Genomic DNA, 20,263 nt, shown 5'->3' on the forward strand with positions numbered 1-20,263 from the left:
CTCAAAAATGTCCTGGATCCGATTGAAGGAGTATCTAATCTTCCGTTCAGTGAGCATGAATCTGTAGTATCTCCGGATGAAGCCCTTCCAAATTCAATTATGATTTTTGATGATGTGGCATGTGAGAAGCATGATAACGTCAGAGCATTCTTCTGTATGGGGAGACATAAAAGTGTAGATAGTTTCTATCTATGTCAATCTTATGCTCATATAGGAAAACATTTGATTAGGGATAATGTCAATTTGTTAGTAATTTATCGGCAAGATGATGTAAATCTTAAACATATCTATGAAGATGATGTAAATCTTAAACATATCATGTGAACACGATTTAACTTTTAATGAATTTCGAAATCTTTGTTCTGAATGTTGAAAGAATGATAGATATGGATTCATTGTCATTGACAAAGATAGATCGATGAATGAGGGTAGATACAAAAAAGGATTTGACTGTTTTGCAATAAAAAAGGAATTATGAGTCTCAAACTTGCAGTTCAGTTGTAGACATCACCACGTCAACATGTCAGACTTCAAGAAAGAGAAGAATCTTCTTAGTGAGCTCTTGCGAGCTCGTGAGGCTATTAAAAAAAAATACACTTTATTAAAACAGGAGAAAGATGATTTTGAAAAAGTCATCGGTGATACTCTAAAACCAGTCATCTCACCACTTGAGAAACTTGTTGAGATGAAAAGTGAAAGCACACTGCAGCAACCATTTAATCATATGTTGGACAAAAACAGCGGCAGTAAGAAAATGAAAAAACGAATGAAAATCGATCGATCAAGTTTGCTCAACGATCAAAATAAGAACAATAAATCAAATTTATTGGATTATACTGTTTATGATTATGATGATGATGATGATGATGATGATGATGACACAATGACCAATTCTACATTTAGATCCGCGAGTGGAAAAAATGAATCAGCTGAAGATTTTTTATCATTGCTAGATGAAAGCCGTAGAACGATTGATAATATATACGGAGTGCGAAAGGTTGATGAAGTGTATATGATTGGTGATTCAGAAATTGAATTTGATGATAAATATGTCAAAGTCAGAAATGAAAGTTATCCTAAAACGAGTGGACGGATGGAATTGCTATTTAAAAAATATCCGGATGATCTCCTTCTGAGCTCATCAGATCGTGAAAATTATCGCAAGATTCTGGAAGCAACAAATGCTCATCGGAAAAAATTCAGCAAAGATGAATCTATACGAATGTCGAGAAGTAATAAATATAAGAATATTTTAGCACCAATGTTTTGCAGTACTCCACGTAAAAAGAACAGTAGCAGCGGAGGAGGTCTCATACCTAAATATAAAATAGCTAAGAAAAATTCTTCCATTGATCTCGTCTACTGGGATGATTCAAACGAGCTTACTGAGAGACTTCGATTATTGATTGCCGAACGATCAGCTGGAAATAATAATCACGTCAATGAAATCCAGTCGATTATTGAGGAATTACGTGAAGCTGGGCATATACAGGGTGAGTCATTTTAATCTTTAATCTCAATTATCTCGTTGGCAAAGCATGCCAGCGAAAAAAGTTTCGGGTAAAAGTTTTAGGATTTTTCCCTGGCTATCTGATGATGACCTTGACAATGTCATTGAGCATGACCTTCAAGGTCATTTGAAGGTCAAGTCGATTTTTTCATATAGAAACCCCTACTTTTGGTACCAGAAATGGAAAGAGCGGGAAATTTTACGTTCGAACATGTGATTTTGGAAATAATCATCTTTTGTGCGGAAATTACCTTTGACATCAGCCGAACCCAGGATGCACTATCGAGGAGGTTGTCAAAAGGATTTAGCATCCCATTTTTTGTTTTTTGTTTTATTTTTTTTGTATTTTTTTTTTATTTGTTTTTTCCCTTTTTGTTATTTTTTTGGTATTTTTATGGAATGTTAACTGGAGTTAATCATTGATTAATTGTTCGAAATTACCGCCGTTTTGTTGGATGCAAAGATCAAGTCGAGCTCTGAATTGTCTTATGGTTCTAAGTAGAACATCTCGAGGGATTGCTGCACAAGCTGTACGAATGCGTTCGATCATATTATCTCGCGTTGTTGGCCGTTGAGCATAAACAACATTCTTAAGATATCCCCATAAGTAAAAATCGGGAGGGGTTAAATCAGGTGAACGAGGGGGCCAGGCAACTGGGCCACCTCGCCCAATCCACCTGCCATTGTAGCGGGTGTTTAAATAATCACGAACAATGCGTGCATAATGTGGTGGTGCTCCATCTAATTGGATCCACATTCTTAGCATTGTGGCTAGGTCTACATTTCCTAGTAATTCAGGTAAAATGTCTCGAAGTAATCTCAAAAAGTTTACCCCATTCACGTTCTCTTCAAAGAAATAAGGACCAATCAAATAGCCATTGATGATTCCACGACAGACCATAACACTCCAGCGGTGTTGATTGTCTATGGGCCTGAACCAATGAGGATTTTCATCTGACCAATAATGGCAATTATGTCTATTCAATTCTCCAGTGTTTCTGAATGTTGATTCATCTGAAGAAAGAACGTGCCTGAAAAAGTCTTGATCTTGTTGAATCATTCGTATTGCCCATCGACAAAAACGTACTTGCAAAATTATATCATTTGGAGTTAACTGTTGTGTTAATGTTATGTGATAAGGATGATATCTTCTCGCTCTCAATATTCGGGATGCTGTTGATTGAGGTATACCTATTTCTCTTTTTATTTGTCGAGTACTAATGTGAGGATCAAGATGAATGATCGCTAGAATGGTAATAACAGGAGGATCGTATTCGTCGTATTCATGATGACGGCGTTGACGAACAAAAGCTCCATTTCGAGCTCTCTGAGTTAAGGTTTGAATAGTAACATTACTTGGGTGTCTCCTATTGGGATAGCGTTCAGCATAAAGTCTGGCAGCTGCTGCATAATTATTTCGACTTTCTCCCAAAATCATGATCATATCAACGATTTCGTTGGGACCATAATCAGCCATGATCAAAATCAAAATAATTTGTTACAGACCAGTAAACAGGCAAACAGATTTTTTTCAACAATAAGTATCGATTTACAAGAAGTAAAAAACACGATTAAGCTTTTCTGCACTAATTTGCTATCTACATAACTGTTAAGAGTAGTTCACTCTCAAAAATTGACACTAATACAAAATAATGGAATGACTTTGAAAATTTTTGAAAACTGAAAAAATTACGAAAATTTTAGAAAATATTGAAAATTTCTGGAAATATTGAAAATTTTTTCATTTTTGAACGCATGTCACTCTCTTTTCATTTATGGGGCTAAAAGTAGGGGTTTCCATTTCAAAAAATCAACTTGACCTTGAAATTCCCTTGAAGATCCTGTTTAACGACAGAGTCAAGATGACCATTCGTCAGCCGGGGAGAAAACTGAAAACTTTTGTGGGTAACATTTTCTCCTTGAATGCATTCGAGTTCAGCTAACCAGTTGTACTGTTATCGGCATGACCAATGACCTTGACCATTGAATTCAAGGTCAAGGCAAGGTCATATTCAAACGTAAAATTTCCCGCTCTTTCCAATTCTGGTGCCAAAAGTAGGGGTTTCTATTTGAAAAAATCGACTTGACCTTCAAATGACCTTGAAGGTCACGCTCAATGACATTGTCAAGGTCATCATCAGATAGCCAGGGAAAAATCCTAAAACTTTTATCCGAAACTTTTTTCGCTGGCATGCTTTGCCAACGAGATAATTGAGATTAAAGATTAAAATGACTCACCCGACGGTGATTTTGATTTAGAAAACAAGCGACATTGCAACCTAGGACCGCCCAATCATCCAAACAATGCAATCACATTGCATTCACTGAAAGTTATTCTACAAACTGAAATAAATTATATAGCTACTAAAATTGCTGGAATTGGTGAAGTTATAGAAGAATATAAGCAGCAAGTTCAAAAACATCAATTGGAAGTGAATGCAAAATTGCGTTATCTTTATAGTACAACTCTTCGCAATTACTCTGGTGTTGATTATATCATTGAAGAAGTGAATAAACAATTAAAAGTTCGTATAGACGAATTTCCAGATGGATTTTCATCTACTGTAAAGAAGATGGAACGTCATAGAGTAGCTGAAGAGCTGCACAAGCCAGCACGTCGGCGATACAAGAGAAGAAAATATGACATACGTGGAATAGACGAGACTTGGCAAGCGGATCTTGTAGAAATGATACCATATTCTAAAGAAAACAAAGGTTTTCATTACTTACTCACTGTCATAGATATATTTTCAAAGTATGCATGGGCCATGCCAGTCAAGTCAAAGAGTGGTAATGATGTTACTACAGCTATGAAGTTAATACTAAAAGAAGGACGAGTACCGAAGAATCTACAAACTGACCAAGGAAAAGAATTTTACAATTCAATTTTTCAAAAACTTATGAAGAACCACAATATACACTTATACTCTTCGCATAGTAATCTTCATGCAAGTATATGCGAACGATTCAATAGAACATTAAAAAATGCAATATGGACAGAATTCAGCAAACAAGGAAGCTATAAATGGTTGGATATTCTACCTAACTTGCTCAAAGCATAAAATTTGAGAAAACATCGGACAACAGGAATCGAGCCTGAAAATGTTACACTGTCAAATGAGCGAGAAGTCAAGAGACGTTTTCCAAATGAAAAGTCACCAGTGAAAAAACCGAAATTTAAAGTAGGAGATAAAGTACGAATAAGTAGGATAAAAAATATTTTTGAAAAAGGTTACACACCAAACTAGTCTACTGAAATTTTTACAATAACGCGAGTTGTCAAAACTAATCCGACAACATACTACCTCAAAGATTATAACAATAAAACCGTCTCAGGTGGCTTTTATGAAACAGAAATTCATAAAACTATGTATCCTGAAATTTATCTAGTAGAAAAAGTATTAAGAAAAAGTGGTAAACGTGTATATGTTAAATGGCTAGGATTTAGTGACGAGCATAATAGTTGGATAAATAAAAATGAGATTCTTTAATGTAACTATAATAACAATTTATGTTCTTTTTTTATGGATAAAAGGATCAGATTGTAGTAAATAAAAAAAGCAGATGTATTATGTTTATCATATTAAATTTATTCATGTCTTATTATTATGTGCAAGTTAATAAAAAATATATCTTTGTAAAATCAATTTGTGATTTATTCATTCTTATTGAGTACTAGAATCGAACTTAAAAGAAGATCCACCCAGATATTTTAAAAATAAACAAAGTTTATTTGCACTGTTGCAGAGTGAATTGAAAAACGCTTCATCTTTCAGAATAGCCGATGAAATCTTCTCTGGCAAGAAAACTTGAAAGCTGTCATCAAGTTCAGCAACAATCTTCGTACCGAACCTTGTCTTGACCTCTTTCAGTGCTGTCACCATATACTGATGATCTTTTTCCATGTCTGTTGCTCTTTTCTTTGGCAAGAACTCTCGCTCAGCAATCTTGTTGAGTGCAGATAGATCCATTCTGAAAAAAGCAAAAATAAAAGTTTATGTTAGAGAAAATTGTATTAAAGACAAGTAATGAGGGAGAACTATGAAATATAACTTACTTATTATGAAGTTAGGTGAGCCTTGGTCTCTTTGTAGAAGGTTCGTTGTTCGCTTCGATTTCTCGAATGTACTCCTCGTTGTTGTCCGTGCGTTCATATAGCCCATTTCCAACCACAATTCCTGCCCTTTCCATTGCCTCTAGTAAGATATCCCTTCTCTCTTCTGATTCTAATCTTATCTTATCTAATGATGGATCCCATTCGTTCATGAACTCCTCAGGCACATCGTATTCAATCCTGATTTGTTCACATTTGTTGTTGTTGCGACTCTAGTGAGGTGACCGCACCCTCATTCAGTTAACTCAGCTGGTAGAGCTGAAGAATATAACAAAAATAATTAAATTTAAAAAAAAATGTTACAAATAAAATCTAAACTAATGTAAAAAAATAACACTTACACTTTCTCAAAATGGAATCATCATTAATTCCATTCGATGTCCAGGACATCAACTGCCACGCCACATTAAAGAGATGGACAATTGTTCTGTAGCCGTTGACCTTCTCAAAAGCTGCCTTCATGCTGTCGTTGATTCCTTCCATCTTCTCACACTTTGAATTGAAGAATGAACTTGAAAACGAAGAGTGAACTGACTGACGAAGCATGCACCAGGTCCTTAAATAGGGTGGACAGCGAAGCTAACCTTTCCACTTCAATTGCCAAAAGTCCTTCGATTTGCGAAAAATTTCCACTTTCTTCTCATAGAACCTCCCTTAGACACTTCCCACCGGAATTTTCAAAATCTCCTCCCTCTCAGCAAAATTTGACCATCTCTCAATCACTCGAGTACACACCTACGCTTTCTTGGAGAGAGAGAGAGAGAGAGAGAGAGAGAGAGAGAGAGAGAGAGAGAGAGAGAGAGCGATCATTGTTGACTGTCCATATCTTAAATTTTCATGCGAGAGTCTTCAGCACGTATCCGACTTATCTGTGTGAAAATTCAAAATCCTAGTTCTTGAAACGCACACATGCACATATTAACTTGGCGGATAATCTATCTGCTAATCTGCAAGCAATCAGCCAGATGTGTATACTTGCGCATAGACTAGCAAGCGGTCGGGAAAATATGTATGCCTGAGCGAGAAGGGGACGGGTCAGATGTGTATACGTACGTGCAGGTAAGCATGCGGAAATATGTATACCTGCGCGCGTGTCGGGCAAGAAGTCCGACAGATACCCGTATGAGATCTATTGTGCTATAAATAAGATTATCTCCGTATGTAAGCAAGCGGTCGAGGAAATGTGTATATCTGTGCGTTTGCCGCACAGATACCCCTGTGAGATCTATTGAGCGTAAGATTATCTCTTTAAGAATCGACAGTAATTTCAAGTGTGTGTGAAAATTATCTCTGCCCGTAACAATCTAACGTGGAAACAGCTTTGAGGGTTCATCACTTCACGAGAGCGAGCAGATGTGCTTATTATTCTTGTTATTATCTTTCAGTTTAAACTGTGAGAAAGCGGGATTTATTTTTCTCCGATAAATTTATTAGCTTTGACTGCTAACTTATAAGGATGCATTTACACACTTTCCACCACCTTCGCTTTTCACACGTTTCTCAAAAATCAGAGGAGGAGCTTTTCCAAGCAAATGTAGGCGCTTCCCTCTCTTTTGGGAGGGCTGCAATCTTTCCCTGAGAGGAGAGAGGGTGTTTTAGTATCTTGGAGAGAGAGGGGATCACTCCTCTTTCATCGGGTACCAAAACACTCTGAGAGGAGAGGGGGTGTTTTAGTATGCCTATGTTCTGCTATGCCTATAGCCTATCTACTGCTATGTACTATAAATTAAAAAAGTAAAACTAGGTAAGTATGGCATTTTTGTTTGTTATACCAATAAAATTACTGAAATCGTTCTGGATAGAATCAACCATTTTAATTTTATTGCTTAAACTACTACAAACATACTGGCCAGTTGTTTCATAAAAATAATGAATTATCTATTTAGAATGATTTATAACAAAAAAAGGTTACATCAGATAAAAAATCATTTGAAACAACTGGTCAGTATGTTTGTAGTAGTTTAAGCAATAAAATTAAAATGGTTGATTCTATCCAGAACGATTTCAGTAATTTTATTGGTATAACAAACACAAATGCCATACTTGCCTAGTTTTACTTTTTTAAAGGTGTTTTTATGAAGATTTCAACAATTTTTACGAGTTGATATATATATATATATATATATATATATATATATATATATATATATATATATGCAGGCGTTAAATACTTCTTATGGATACGGGATCGGATAGCTACATGAAGCTTGTCGCGATTTTCGGTTAGATTAGGAAGATTGATATTATAGCAACTTCGATTTGAAATTTTTTGATGAAAGATATAAGTATAGTTGTATAATAGTAATTTGCATATGAAAAATTATTTCCGAAAAATTCTATTTGACCGGAGACTTGAACTCACGACCTGCATGCTTGCGGCCGTGCGCCCTAGCCAACTGAGCCACGCGCTAATGTTGTTCCTCAACACGCATAGATTACTTGCATACGCGTATTTGAGAGTACGCCATTGCGTTTAAATTATTTTTTTTTTATTGTTCTAACAACTAAATATTGACAATTTTCATAGAATTTGACAAAAAAGTATTAAACTATCAACACTTTCATAAAAAAATAGATATTTACCGATACTTTCTATACTGTACATAAAAAAATTTTATTATTCTGGATTTTAAATTTCGCGGACCGGAAGTTACGATATTGAGACGCGCATGCGTATAACGCTAAAATATTGAAAACGGAGAAAAATAAGTGCCATCGGTACATGTATTATTAACTGGTTGTATTTTATTTATTTATTTTTCTATATTTACGTAATTATTATTACTAAACTGTATTTTATCATAAATGTATGATGTTGTTCATTTGTAATTTATTACATTTTTGGAGTATAACGAACTTACGATCACTTTTAATAAGATATTAATATTGAATATAGGTTAGAAAACCTCCATCTTGAAGTATAAAGACGCGTCACGCTGCGGCCAGTATTACATGGGCCATACTCGCCTCAGCGCGCGACCGCGCTCTTTGATTATCTCAAATTTTTCTCATACTAAAAAATATATTATTATTTACCATAATTTTGAAAGGCTTCCTCACCTCGGATGTTAATAAAACTTATCTACAGGGTGTATAACATATTTTTTAATAAATATCCGTTATAAAATTCCAGAGACTCACATTAATAAACATTTTACACGTGATAAAAGCCGAAATGACAGGCTACGGCCTTTCAACCGCCATTTTGAAAGGGTTCCTCACCTCTGATCTTAATAAAATTCATCCAGGGGTTGTATAATGTATTTTTGAGCAAATATCCGTTATGAAATGCCAGTGACTTACATTAATAAATATTTTACATCTCATAACAGCCGAAATAACATAGGCAACGGGCTTTCGGCCGCCATTTTGAAAGGGTTCCTCACCTCGGATCTAAATAAAATGTATCTACAGGGTGTATAACATATATTGTAACAGTTGCCAGTGCAATTAACGCACGTTGAGCACGTTACGACGTCTCTCCGGGACAGAATCAACATTCGGTATAATACTTCTGTTGTTACAGCTACTAAAGGCGCAGCATGTGAGAGAGTAAGAGAGACAGAGAGAGAATAAGCATCGAGAGAGATTTAAATTTTACAATGTTGCCACCTGCTCGCACACTGCTGTCAAGAGTTGACAACAGTGTGTCAGAGGGCATAGGTAAATCTGTGCTCGCGCTAGCGAGCCATTCCGAGTCTGTCTTCGCTCCGCTCCGTTTCGCGAATAGACACTCTGCGATTGCGATTATTGTATGCGAGGGTTGCAAGGTCAACCGAACCGAGGACAATCCGTCCGAGACCATCTTCGCGTGGGTTAGAACGGCCGTGCCGGCCACGTACATCTGTAAGTACTAGTTCTTATCAACTCTCGCTTACTCGGGCGACTTTAAGCCTCCTCTCTCTCTCACCTCGACTACATGCTGGTAGCTGGCATGCGCCCATCAGGCGCGCTTGTGTAAGCCAAGCACCAATAAACAGTTAGTCTAAGTTTTACAATAATCCGCGAGTGTTCATTGACTTTTCCTCCTTTTGAATCCACGTCCTGAGTACTACTATCACCGCCGCGTGTTCATACGTCTTTACGTCCGTGCGCGGATAGATTATAGTCGGTAGAATCTAGTGCCTTCTGCACAGCCGACGGAAACGGTGAATAGTAGCATAAACAACAAACAACTTAAAATAATAATGACTTCCGAGCTACCGTCATAATTTTTAAACAAATATCTGTTATAAAATTCCAGTGACTCACATTAATAAACATTTTACACGTGATAAAAGCCGAAATGGCATATGAGACGGGCTTTCGGCCGCCATGTTGAAATTGTTCATCACCTAGGATCTAAATAAAATTTATTTAGAGGGTGAAAAATATATATTGAAACAAATATCCGTTATAAAATTCCAGTGACTTACATTAATAAACATTTATATCTCATAAAAGCCGAAATGACATAGGCAACGGACTTTAAATATTCCAACCCCTATTTATTGCTGATTTAAGGGTTGATTAATTTTTTTAAGTTGCAATCAAGTTTACCAATGCTATTCTGCATTTTTATGGCTTTTACAATTGAATTTGGAACGACTTCCGAATTTACCAATTCGTTGCATATGCAATGGTGCAAACTTCAACTTCATGAACTGTGCTAGTCTTCGCCGGAGATTGTTGAGCTGTGCTACTCTTCGCCGCGAGTATGAATTGTGCTAGTCTTCGTAAGAAATTTGAACTGTGCTACTGTTGTTATGGAGCGACGAATGTTCTCTTATAAGAAAAAATCTTTCGCTACTGGCTTGTGTTTCTCTATTCGCCTCGTCGTCTCGCACACCCTTACCACAAATATTACAAAAAGAAACATTATTTAAATTTGTTTTTATTTCGTGAGTTTTCGTTTCAATTTTATAATAGTTTGCCAATATTTAACGAAAAAAATTTACGTTACATTAAATAGATATTAATAACCCAAATCGCAAGGAGTTGGCCAAAGGTTTCAAATAGTGTTGGATTAAAATACTTCTTGTCTTTTAATTCCTTCAATATATATTCTTTAATAATATCTTGTCATGAAAGATTTTGGGATAAAAATGGGGTTAATTTTGACACTTAGACATCAAATACTTTGAAACACACTTCCTAGACGTTCATCGAGATTGTATCCACGTCATTTGCCTAATGAATTACAGTAATGAATCACATATTTAATGATTATTAAAATAACAAATATTTTGACCAACGACATATGTAATTTTTCATTAATTGTTTGGCAAATCTTTAAAGTTATTATAACCTCAAATGTCTGTATAGTTCTACTGAACTGTTTGTTAATCGTTGGTTCATATGATTGATAACCGTTGCCTAAAAATGTTATACAGCTATTATTTGACCTATCAGTTTCTTTATTTTATACTCGGTCATAATAATTAAAGCATATATTTCTAATAACAATAAATTTTGTAGCTGATAGTTTTCTTTAATATATCTAACTTAATTTCAATCTAGAAACAATGTTGTGTAAGTTATGTTTCTTTTAAAGCAAAACAGCCCATTGGCCTGAGGTTGTTCATTCATTAACGTTCTTAATTTCTTAATACTCTTAATAATTTCAAAATTTAATAATATGGTTAATCTTTTATTCACTCTTACAGATATATACTTATACAACATATGTTGAGTCTTTCACTCTTTCAAGCTGTGCAATGATTTTTATAACTTCATTATACTAGTTTGTACAAAAATTATTACAAAATTCATATGAAAACTATTATGGAAGAAAATAAAAAAAAAATCGTATAAATTATATTTAAGTCGTACGTATGATCGTCGTAAAGTCAGTCGATGGACACATAATCGATGGCAAAAAATCGTATTAACGCATACCAATGAAAAAAAAGTAAGTTTCAATACTTTTTTGTTACAAACATAATACAAAATTGATATGTTTGTTTAAATCGTACAGTGGATCTTTGGCATCATACATAGTATTTATGCATAACAAGGCTTCTGAAAGGTGGCTTCAGTATAGAATCCTTCTTAAGGTAGTTCTACCGGTAGGTAGCTAGTCAAAACAAAGTCGACTTTTTATTTCTTAAATTTGTGGGATATAATTAATAATAGAGATTGCATAAGTCAAGATACAACAAATAATGATTATACATTCACATTAGGCGATTCTACTTATCATAATTATAAATAAAAAGTTTCAGACAGAAGCTGATTTGACTCACTTTTTTGAGGTTAAGTGTACATTTTTGAACTTTTATTTGTTTATCGCTACGCTTACAGGCTCCAAACCATTTTTTACAAGTACTCAAATTATTCTTTAGTTGTTTAACTAACGTTCTACAAAATTTGAGTTAATTCTGAACCGTCACTTTTATACAAATAGGACTTAAAGCAAAATGTACGGATTTGTGCAACTTTAAATGATTATAACTTTTTTTAATGCTCCAAATCTTTACCAAAATTTAACCACGTGTTTTTTATAGTAAAATCTATCTGCACACCAAATTTCATCAAATTCTGAACCGTGGATCTTTTACCGAGAGAACTCCCTTAAAAGAATTGATTGCTTCATCTTGTACGACCTTTATTCGTCGTCTGATTATTCGGTTAAAAGAAAGCACCTTTGAATTTGCATTTTGTTTTAAAAGAATGTAAGTTAAGCTACAATTCTATATATTATTATTTGTAATAATTGCATTTTTAAGATGATCCCTGATTATATTTCAGTCTATACTAATATATAGAATCCTCCAAGTTTTACTCGCTTCTTGCCTTTACTGCATGTGTAATATAACATATAGAACGTGTCAGTTCGATAACGCGCGCTGTCACGTATTGCATAAAATAATAATTTCAAAAGGTAAAATTTAATTTTGTCCTTTATTGATATAAATATCTTTAAAAATAATTAATGACTAAATTTACAAATTCATCTTTATAATTAACCTTATATTTCTTAATTTTACTAGCATCTAGAAAAATAAATCCATTTTCTGCGCGTTCACTAGGAGATGTAGCTCTTGGATTCGTTAATGAGAAGAATGAGATATTGTTATTTCTTTAAATATTTAAGAGATAAACTATCCATAAATCATTAAAAAAATTACATGATTATATTTTTCTTATTTGAAATTTGTCAGACTTCCGTAACTTACATTAAAAGGCCTATTATAAGACGTTTAAGTCGGAAAGAAATTTCTAATATTTTTAAAAATATTATAAATTTGTTGATTTTGATATTGTAAATAAAATTCGTTTCTATATGTTATTTAAAATATTACAGATTCATTGTGGTAATAATTATTATATGGACAAAGTTAGATATGACGAAGCAGTCAATAAAGCCTGCGCAGCTAAACCTAAAGATCAGTATTGCAAATTTGTTAAAAATGTCCCCAGCACTAACGTGGGTTTAGAAGCACTAAATTATTGTAGCGTAACAGGACGTAAATGTAACAGATTAACGAATGCTGCACCAAAACAAAAAATTGATCCTGACAAATTATCTGCAGTTTATGGTAAGAGTTTTATTAAAAAAATTAAAAGTATACATTGAAGAGTGCTCTCAGTTGCTCCTATGTTCGAAAATGTGCAAAATATATAAAAAAGAGTTACATTAGCATACTACTGGAATTCATTAAATTTGAAAGCTTTAAATTGCTTAAAAAAGAAAGCAGATTCAGAAGTTTTTAGAGTGTAAACTTTCATTTAGAATTTTCTTTAGCTTTTTACATTATTCCATACCTGTATATTTTGTCAGACAAAATTGATCAATGTTACTTCCGGCTTTACAATTAAAAAACTATAAAAATCAATTGCACAAAATACTAATAAAAAGCAAATAACATTCATTGCCCTCGAGCGAGTAAAAACTCGAAAAATACGTTTCACTTTTTATAAGGAAAAAGCAAAGCGTTAGAGAAGGGCAAATCTCTAAAAAAATCAAGAAAAACCCAGTATAATTATAGCCTTTTCCTGTAGTCAAAAGCGCCAAAAGTCTGATTAATTTTCTTATAGTATTATCCGTTGAAAACCATAAAAATTAACTATATTATATATCAAGAGAGAGCCAATAGACATTCATTTTTCCCAATGCATAAAAACGTAAAATTCCTATTAACTACAGATAAGCGAAACACGATACATACTATCCTAGCAAATTTCCGAAAAACCTTGAAAAATCCCGTAAAATTTAATATAGCTCTTAACATGAAATTCGTCAAAAATCCAATTATATTCTTTATAGGTTTTACATTTAAATAACTATAAAAATCAATTGCACAAAATACTAATAAAAAGCGAATAACATTCATAGCCCTCGAGCGAGTAAAAACTTGAATAATACGTTTCACTTTTTATGAAGAAAAAGCGAAACATACAAGCAAAGCAAATCTCTGAAATATCTAGAAAAACTCAGTATAATTATAGCCTATTCCTGTAGTCAAAAGCGCCAAAAGTCTGATTAATTTTCTTATAGTACTATCATTTAAAAATTATTACAATTGATTGTATGAAGTATCGCATAAATTTCTTATATATTCTGAAAGACTTTACCATAACTTTAGCAATTAAAATACGATTGTTTGTGTATGAGAAATGTCTTATAGAAACTCACCAGAGGATATATCTAATATGTTATATTTTACTAATCGATTCTTATAAAGACTGTTATGTAATAGCAATTCATTCTCTACATTTGGATTTGCTGACCCAATCCAATAAACTCTGATGCTTATAATAGTTTTTACGTTGTTCTTATTGATATAACATGAAATCTTATAGATATTTAATTGTTTTTAACTTACGAATCCTCATAAAAATTACTTTTTATTTCTTTTCTATCGTGTATTCCGGGTGCAAATACACACCATAAACCCTATAAATATTTTTTACCCTATTATTTTTTATTTGATTTTATTGAGTTCTTCCAACAGGGAAGCGTTTTGAAAAAATGTTTGTCACGGTAAAAAGTTGTGTTTTAGAAATATCTACAACTTTTACATTCAAGGTTTTTATGTATAATGTATAGCCTCAAAGTTTTATGATGAATACGGGTTTATTGCTATAAAAAAATCGATTTTGACCTGTTAACTCGAATTAAAAGATTTTTCACGCTTAAGTGTAAATAGAAAAAATTGTATTTCTTTGAGATCTACAACTTTTCTCTATAACATTTTTGTAGAATGGATAGAATTCGAGTTCGAGCCAAAAAACCGTTTTTAGCGATTTTCGGATGTGACCGCATTCTGCGTATGCATGCAGGATCGATCCCAAAATAAATTTGGCACCTTACTATTACTTTTAGAAAAACGTAGACAATCGGAATAAAAAAAAATAAGTTTTCAGGTCTGTGCAAGAGGAGATTCCTCCCAAAATTTCAGCCCGATCGGTCGAAAATTGCGTGAGATATCGCATCTCACACATTTTTTGATGACAAAACTATAAGGCACTTTCGTGTTGCGGTCATGCCTAAAAACACTTGATTTTGTTACAAACGGAGAGGAGACAGAATCGAAAGCGAAAAAGTAGACGACGGGACTCGAACTCGCGGACCCCAGAGCCAGAGGCCTGTGCTCTAACCACTGAGCTAACGTCTACGATGCATTCAGACGCTATGCATCGTAGTACGGCTCGGCGGACTCTTATCGCTGACTCGTCTTCGCTGCTCGCGTTGCAGACGTGTGCGTCTGTGACAATTTGAACTTCTAACACACCAAAAAGTATTTTCTAGAAGTTTTGACGAAACTCAAAATTTTACTATTACAAAGCTTCATCTAGGAGAAAGCAAAAGTGATACAGAACAGTAATACGAAGAAAAGAAAGCTACAAGTCGCTTCCCAGTGAATGTCACGAACACGTCATCCAACAAAGAAGCCCAAGAAAGCTACACGCCGCTTCCCAGTGAATACCGGTATCACGTCTCAAACAAAGAAGCCATGTCGCAGTTTTCCAGTGAACGCTACTAGCTACATCCGAGCCAAAGGTCACCATTAAAATCAGAAATTACGATAGCAGGAGGTCAATATAAATGGGAAAATCCGTAAGTACACATAACAGTAAATCATAAAGTGACGTAGACGCCTATCACAAAGGAAAACGCGTTTTGATAAAATTTCAAGTCAGCTTTGAATCAAATATACGTGCGTGAAAAAGAAAAGTGAAATGAAAAATGTGAGATGAAGTCAAATTTCAAAGTCTTGCGATAAACGCTTTAACTACGATGAAAGAATCAAATCTACGAAAAGCGCATAAAGAAAACAACGGGAATAAATACATTGCATAAGTCATAATTTCATAAAAAATAAACCGAAACGCGTAGAAACAAGAAAAATCAAATCGGCAAAATGCATATCCAAAAAATTCAAACGAACAAGAACATGCGCTGAATTTTTCGGAACAAAGCTTTAGAAAAAGGGGGTTGCTAAGCGACATAGCCAACATGGCCACTTCACCTCTCTCTCTCTCTCTTTCGCACGTAAGCTGTACGGAACGGATGGACAGAGAGAGAGAGAGAGAGAGAGGGAGAGAAAGAGAGAGAGAAGAGCGAAAAGACGCCACCTTACGTCACTACGAACAAAGCGCGAAGCAAGGCCCACGTGTGACCCCCCCCCCCCCCTACCCCAGCCTATAAAGTTTTTGTAATAAAAAAAATACTAACCGATGTATTTTAATTAGCTCTATCCAAAATGTCGCCAGATTAAACTGCTCCACCTTATATTTCTAATAAAAAATCAATAAAGATATTTGACAAAAAATAAATTATCTTGATTTTGATACTGCCATATCTTTTTAAATTAGCAATATTTCAAACTGCTCCAAACTGCTCTACATGCATATAAAACTGCTCCATAGTAATTTTTATCGGCTCCGCTATAGTTAACTGCAAAATAAGTAAAATTCATTTTGTCAGAAATGAGCTGACTAAAGCGCGTAGCGCGCAGGCGCGGATCTCATCCATTGCCGTATTGCCGGGATAAAGTTTAAATTACGGTGAAGAATTCATGTGTTACAAACTAAGTTTCTAACGAAATAATTTTTTTTTATTATTATTTATTGCCAATGGTGTTTAATGAAAAATATTTAATTTTAGATTCTGCCCTAGGTACCACTGTATTAACTATTAGTAGGAGATTTTTAGTCAAATAATCTGTGATGATCTAAGAAATAGCGATGGTAGTTTTATAATACTAATAGGTAGTGAGAAAGAGTTGATTCTGGCACCCGTGTGAGGTTGCCAGTGAAACGAGTGGAAGAGTTCTCTTTCCCTGTTGAAAATAATTAGGTGGAAATCCAGCTGGAAAATCCACATGGATTTCCAGCTGGATATCCAGGTGGATTGACATGGATTCCATGTGGATCGGACATGGATTCCAGGTGGATATTTTACCCACTCCAGATGGATTTTTTACCCAATCCAGATGGATTTTTTACCTAATCCAGATGGATTTTTTACCCAATCCAGATAAATTTTTTTACGCAATCGTGGTGATTTTTTTTTTTTACAAAATCCAGGTGGATTTTTTTTTACAAAATCCAGGTGGATTTTTTTTTACAAAATCCAGGTGGTTTTTTTTTACAAAATCCAGGTGGAATTTTTTTTACAAAATCCAGGTGGATTTATTTTACAAAATCCAGGTGGATTTTTTTTTACAAAATCCAGGTGGAATTTTTTTTACAAAATCCAGGTGGATTTTTTTTTACAAAATCCAGGTGGATTTTTTCACAAAATCTGCCTGTTTGTTTTCCAAAATCTAGGTGGATTTTCCTCGAAAATTCTTCTTCCAAGATTCTTCACCCAAAATACAGATAAAATTATTTTTTGGAAAATCAAAACGGATTTTATTTATTTATTTTTTTTTTTTGAAAATTCATTCCATTTTTACAATATATAGGTGGTTCTTCACTTGTGTTTATACTGTGAGTTACGAAATTCACGTAAATTTTTTTATCCTATGCTACTTAATTTTGAGATATTATTTTAAGAACATTAATGTTTTCATTTCGAGATCACTGTGTAGCTTTCGTTATTAGTGCAATACGGGAGAATAGAAAGATTACATATTTAGCAAACTAAAATCAAAGCCCAGGTGAATTTCTAAATAATTTTACTTAAAAGTCAGGTATGTTCGGAAATGGTTTTATTTATACAATTAGTTACAATAATTTTTATTTGGTATAAACTATTAAATATTTAGTCAATACATATTCGTATACGTTGTGACGAGGTGAGCTCGTCTGTAGCTGGTGCACAGATGATGACGGAGTCCGCACTTAAATTGTGCCTGTTGCAAAAATATGCGAAATAATTTACATGTTTTATCCAAACGACTTTAGGAATACCAGTGCATATTTGGCACTGCAGAAATGTACTGCTTTCGTTTCACTTTCATAAAAATACATATTTTATTGATTTCTGAAGTTTCTATGACATTATTTTGTATTTGAATGACTTTCCGTACACTGGTACATATAATAAATAAGAGATTAGAATAAGTTTGTATTAAAAATAAAATTTTATCAATATATACAGTTGATAATAATTCATTGGAAAAAAACAGAACAAGTTAAAATTCTATCAATTTTTTTAGTCTCAAGTATAAAATGTATCATTTTAATTATAAATAATTATATTTAATAATGTGAAAAAATAAATAATATTTTAAAACACGAAATATTTAAAATAAAATATAAATACACTTATATTTATTCAATAGTTACAACATTAAACCATTATAATAAAATGATAAATATTATTATTATTATGATAACGTACTCAATTTACCTGGCCATGCTACCACGCACTCTTCTCCAACTTATAAATTTAAAATGATCTTATAATTACATTCAATTGAAATTGAAAATTTCAATGTTATTAACTCAAATTTTTATATGAGTTTACAATTGAATTTTGTAGTATAAACTAATAAATAGATAAATTTGACATAGTTGTAACTTTGAAAAATGCGCCATAATGTGGTAATTATTCCCGTTTTAAGTATTTGCAAGTTAAGGCAAAAGTAGCACACCTGATGGATATATTCGGAAGCTTTGAAAGTTAGTAGTAGGGGCTATGCGGGTTCTGCGCCACTTACCATCCGATCTGGCATTTCTACCATACCGACGCCGGTAACTGTCGGTATGGCAGTTCTGCCTTATCGGCCCGCTTCCCTGTGTCATCTCGCGTCCAGCGGCACCCTGCATTTTCAGCAGCCCGCGTCCCCTGGGTAAAAAAAATCGATGATCTATAACGATTATTCCTGCCATGCCGACGTCTGTAACTCGCAGGCATATAAGTATCTGGCTGCTTATATATTTTTTTCATCCATAGGCCCGATGCCCGAATCCCGCGTCCCGATTTTTTCTTCACGATTACAGGCTGCTGCACGTGGGCCGAGTCTCACTACAAACTTGATGTTTATTAAAATATTAATCACTGAATTTTATACGTTCGTTATCACTTTTTTCACAATTTTGTTATACAACACTTTTTTATATTCACTTCATATTAATCACACAATAACACTTCATTACACTATTTACTGTAATAATATAAGGAAGAAAAGGATGTATGGTTAATGAAAAAAATGTATACTCATTTTTTAATAATATTATCTTTATTTTTCAATTTAAACAACGAATCAATTTAATTAACTGTATCAATACCCTCATGAGTCATCCAATTTAAATATTCTCTAAATATCCACGCACGTATCGCTATTACATTTTGCAATGCACAGTTTTTTACCCATCCTTCTCGATGGTATACGCATACTTCAGACCGTCGTAATCCTGGTGTATGCAGTGATAGACAATGCATATCTTCTAAATTATAAACATCATCTAAATATCGCTCTAATATTCTCTTTTTATTTAAACCTTTGCAATTAAACTTTACTCTAACACCATCTCCTCCAATCATCTTGAGTTCTTTAAAAACATCCTGAATATCATTAAATGGTCTAGTTCCCTTAGCCCATTCAAGTCCATGATAATTACGCTGCAGCCAACCGTTTTCCCTAGCTTCTTCTGGTGATAATTCATTCCATGCACAAGGTGGTTGAAACACATACACTCTCGGTATTAAGAGTCCATCCACGTCGACTGCAGCAAGTTCTTTAATAATTATATTATTTGCATATTTGAAGCACTGGATATCCACAACAATCTCCATAATTGTGAGTCTAAAAATCATAGAAAAAAAACATTATTTAAAAAAATTTTTTAATAAAATTCACAATAAAGAATTAAAAATTACACTGGTTGACAACGAGCCATCACTTTGCACTAGACACTATACACAAAATGCACCAATTGACCAGACGAGCGGTTTGCAGCCGATTTTATAGGCAGAGATCAAGGTCAATCCCACCCGTTCGAAAAATTTCATGCGCGCGCACTCAAGGCTATTCGCTACCTCCTACTCTCGCGCGGATCCGAGATCACCCGCGACCTCCCACTCGACCATTTGCGCTGATTCAAGGTCGCACTCTCGAATTGCGCGCGTATCTAAGGCACCGCCAGCTCTCATGCACTACATCAAGGCCGTTCTCGCGCGCTTCCTACTGCCGCTCTCCTGAACTATGCCTACGCAGTCAAAGCTATATCTCTCCCTCTTTCTCTCTCTCTATCTCTCTCAC

General features: G+C 34.1%; 2 protein-coding genes across 2 annotated transcripts in view; both read right to left on the bottom strand.

Annotated features, from left to right (window-relative positions):
• LOC100115531 (glutamate receptor ionotropic, kainate 2) overlaps positions 1-20,263 on the bottom strand; it is a 661,409-nt gene that overhangs the window by 614,831 nt on the left and 26,315 nt on the right. The gene's annotated exons all lie outside the window — the stretch shown is intronic.
• LOC116416719 lies at positions 5,132-5,669 on the bottom strand. The gene is made up of 2 exons (XM_031925962.1): positions 5,568-5,669; positions 5,132-5,482 (listed from the first exon to the last, which is right to left on the bottom strand). Exon 2 carries the CDS (start codon positions 5,479-5,481, stop codon positions 5,176-5,178), a length of 306 nt encoding a protein of 101 aa, XP_031781822.1. The 5' UTR covers position 5,482; positions 5,568-5,669; the 3' UTR covers positions 5,132-5,175.

The sequence above is a fragment of the Nasonia vitripennis genome, assembly GCF_009193385.2.
Source record: "Nasonia vitripennis strain AsymCx chromosome 3 unlocalized genomic scaffold, Nvit_psr_1.1 chr3_random0006, whole genome shotgun sequence".
Taxonomy (NCBI): Eukaryota; Metazoa; Arthropoda; class Insecta; order Hymenoptera; family Pteromalidae; genus Nasonia; species Nasonia vitripennis.

Bases quoted from the DNA above. Each gene is read 5' to 3' on its own strand.
- LOC116416719 (XM_031925962.1), bottom strand. From the start codon at position 5,481: ATGGATCTATCTGCACTCAACAAGATTGCTGAGCGAGAGTTCTTGCCA.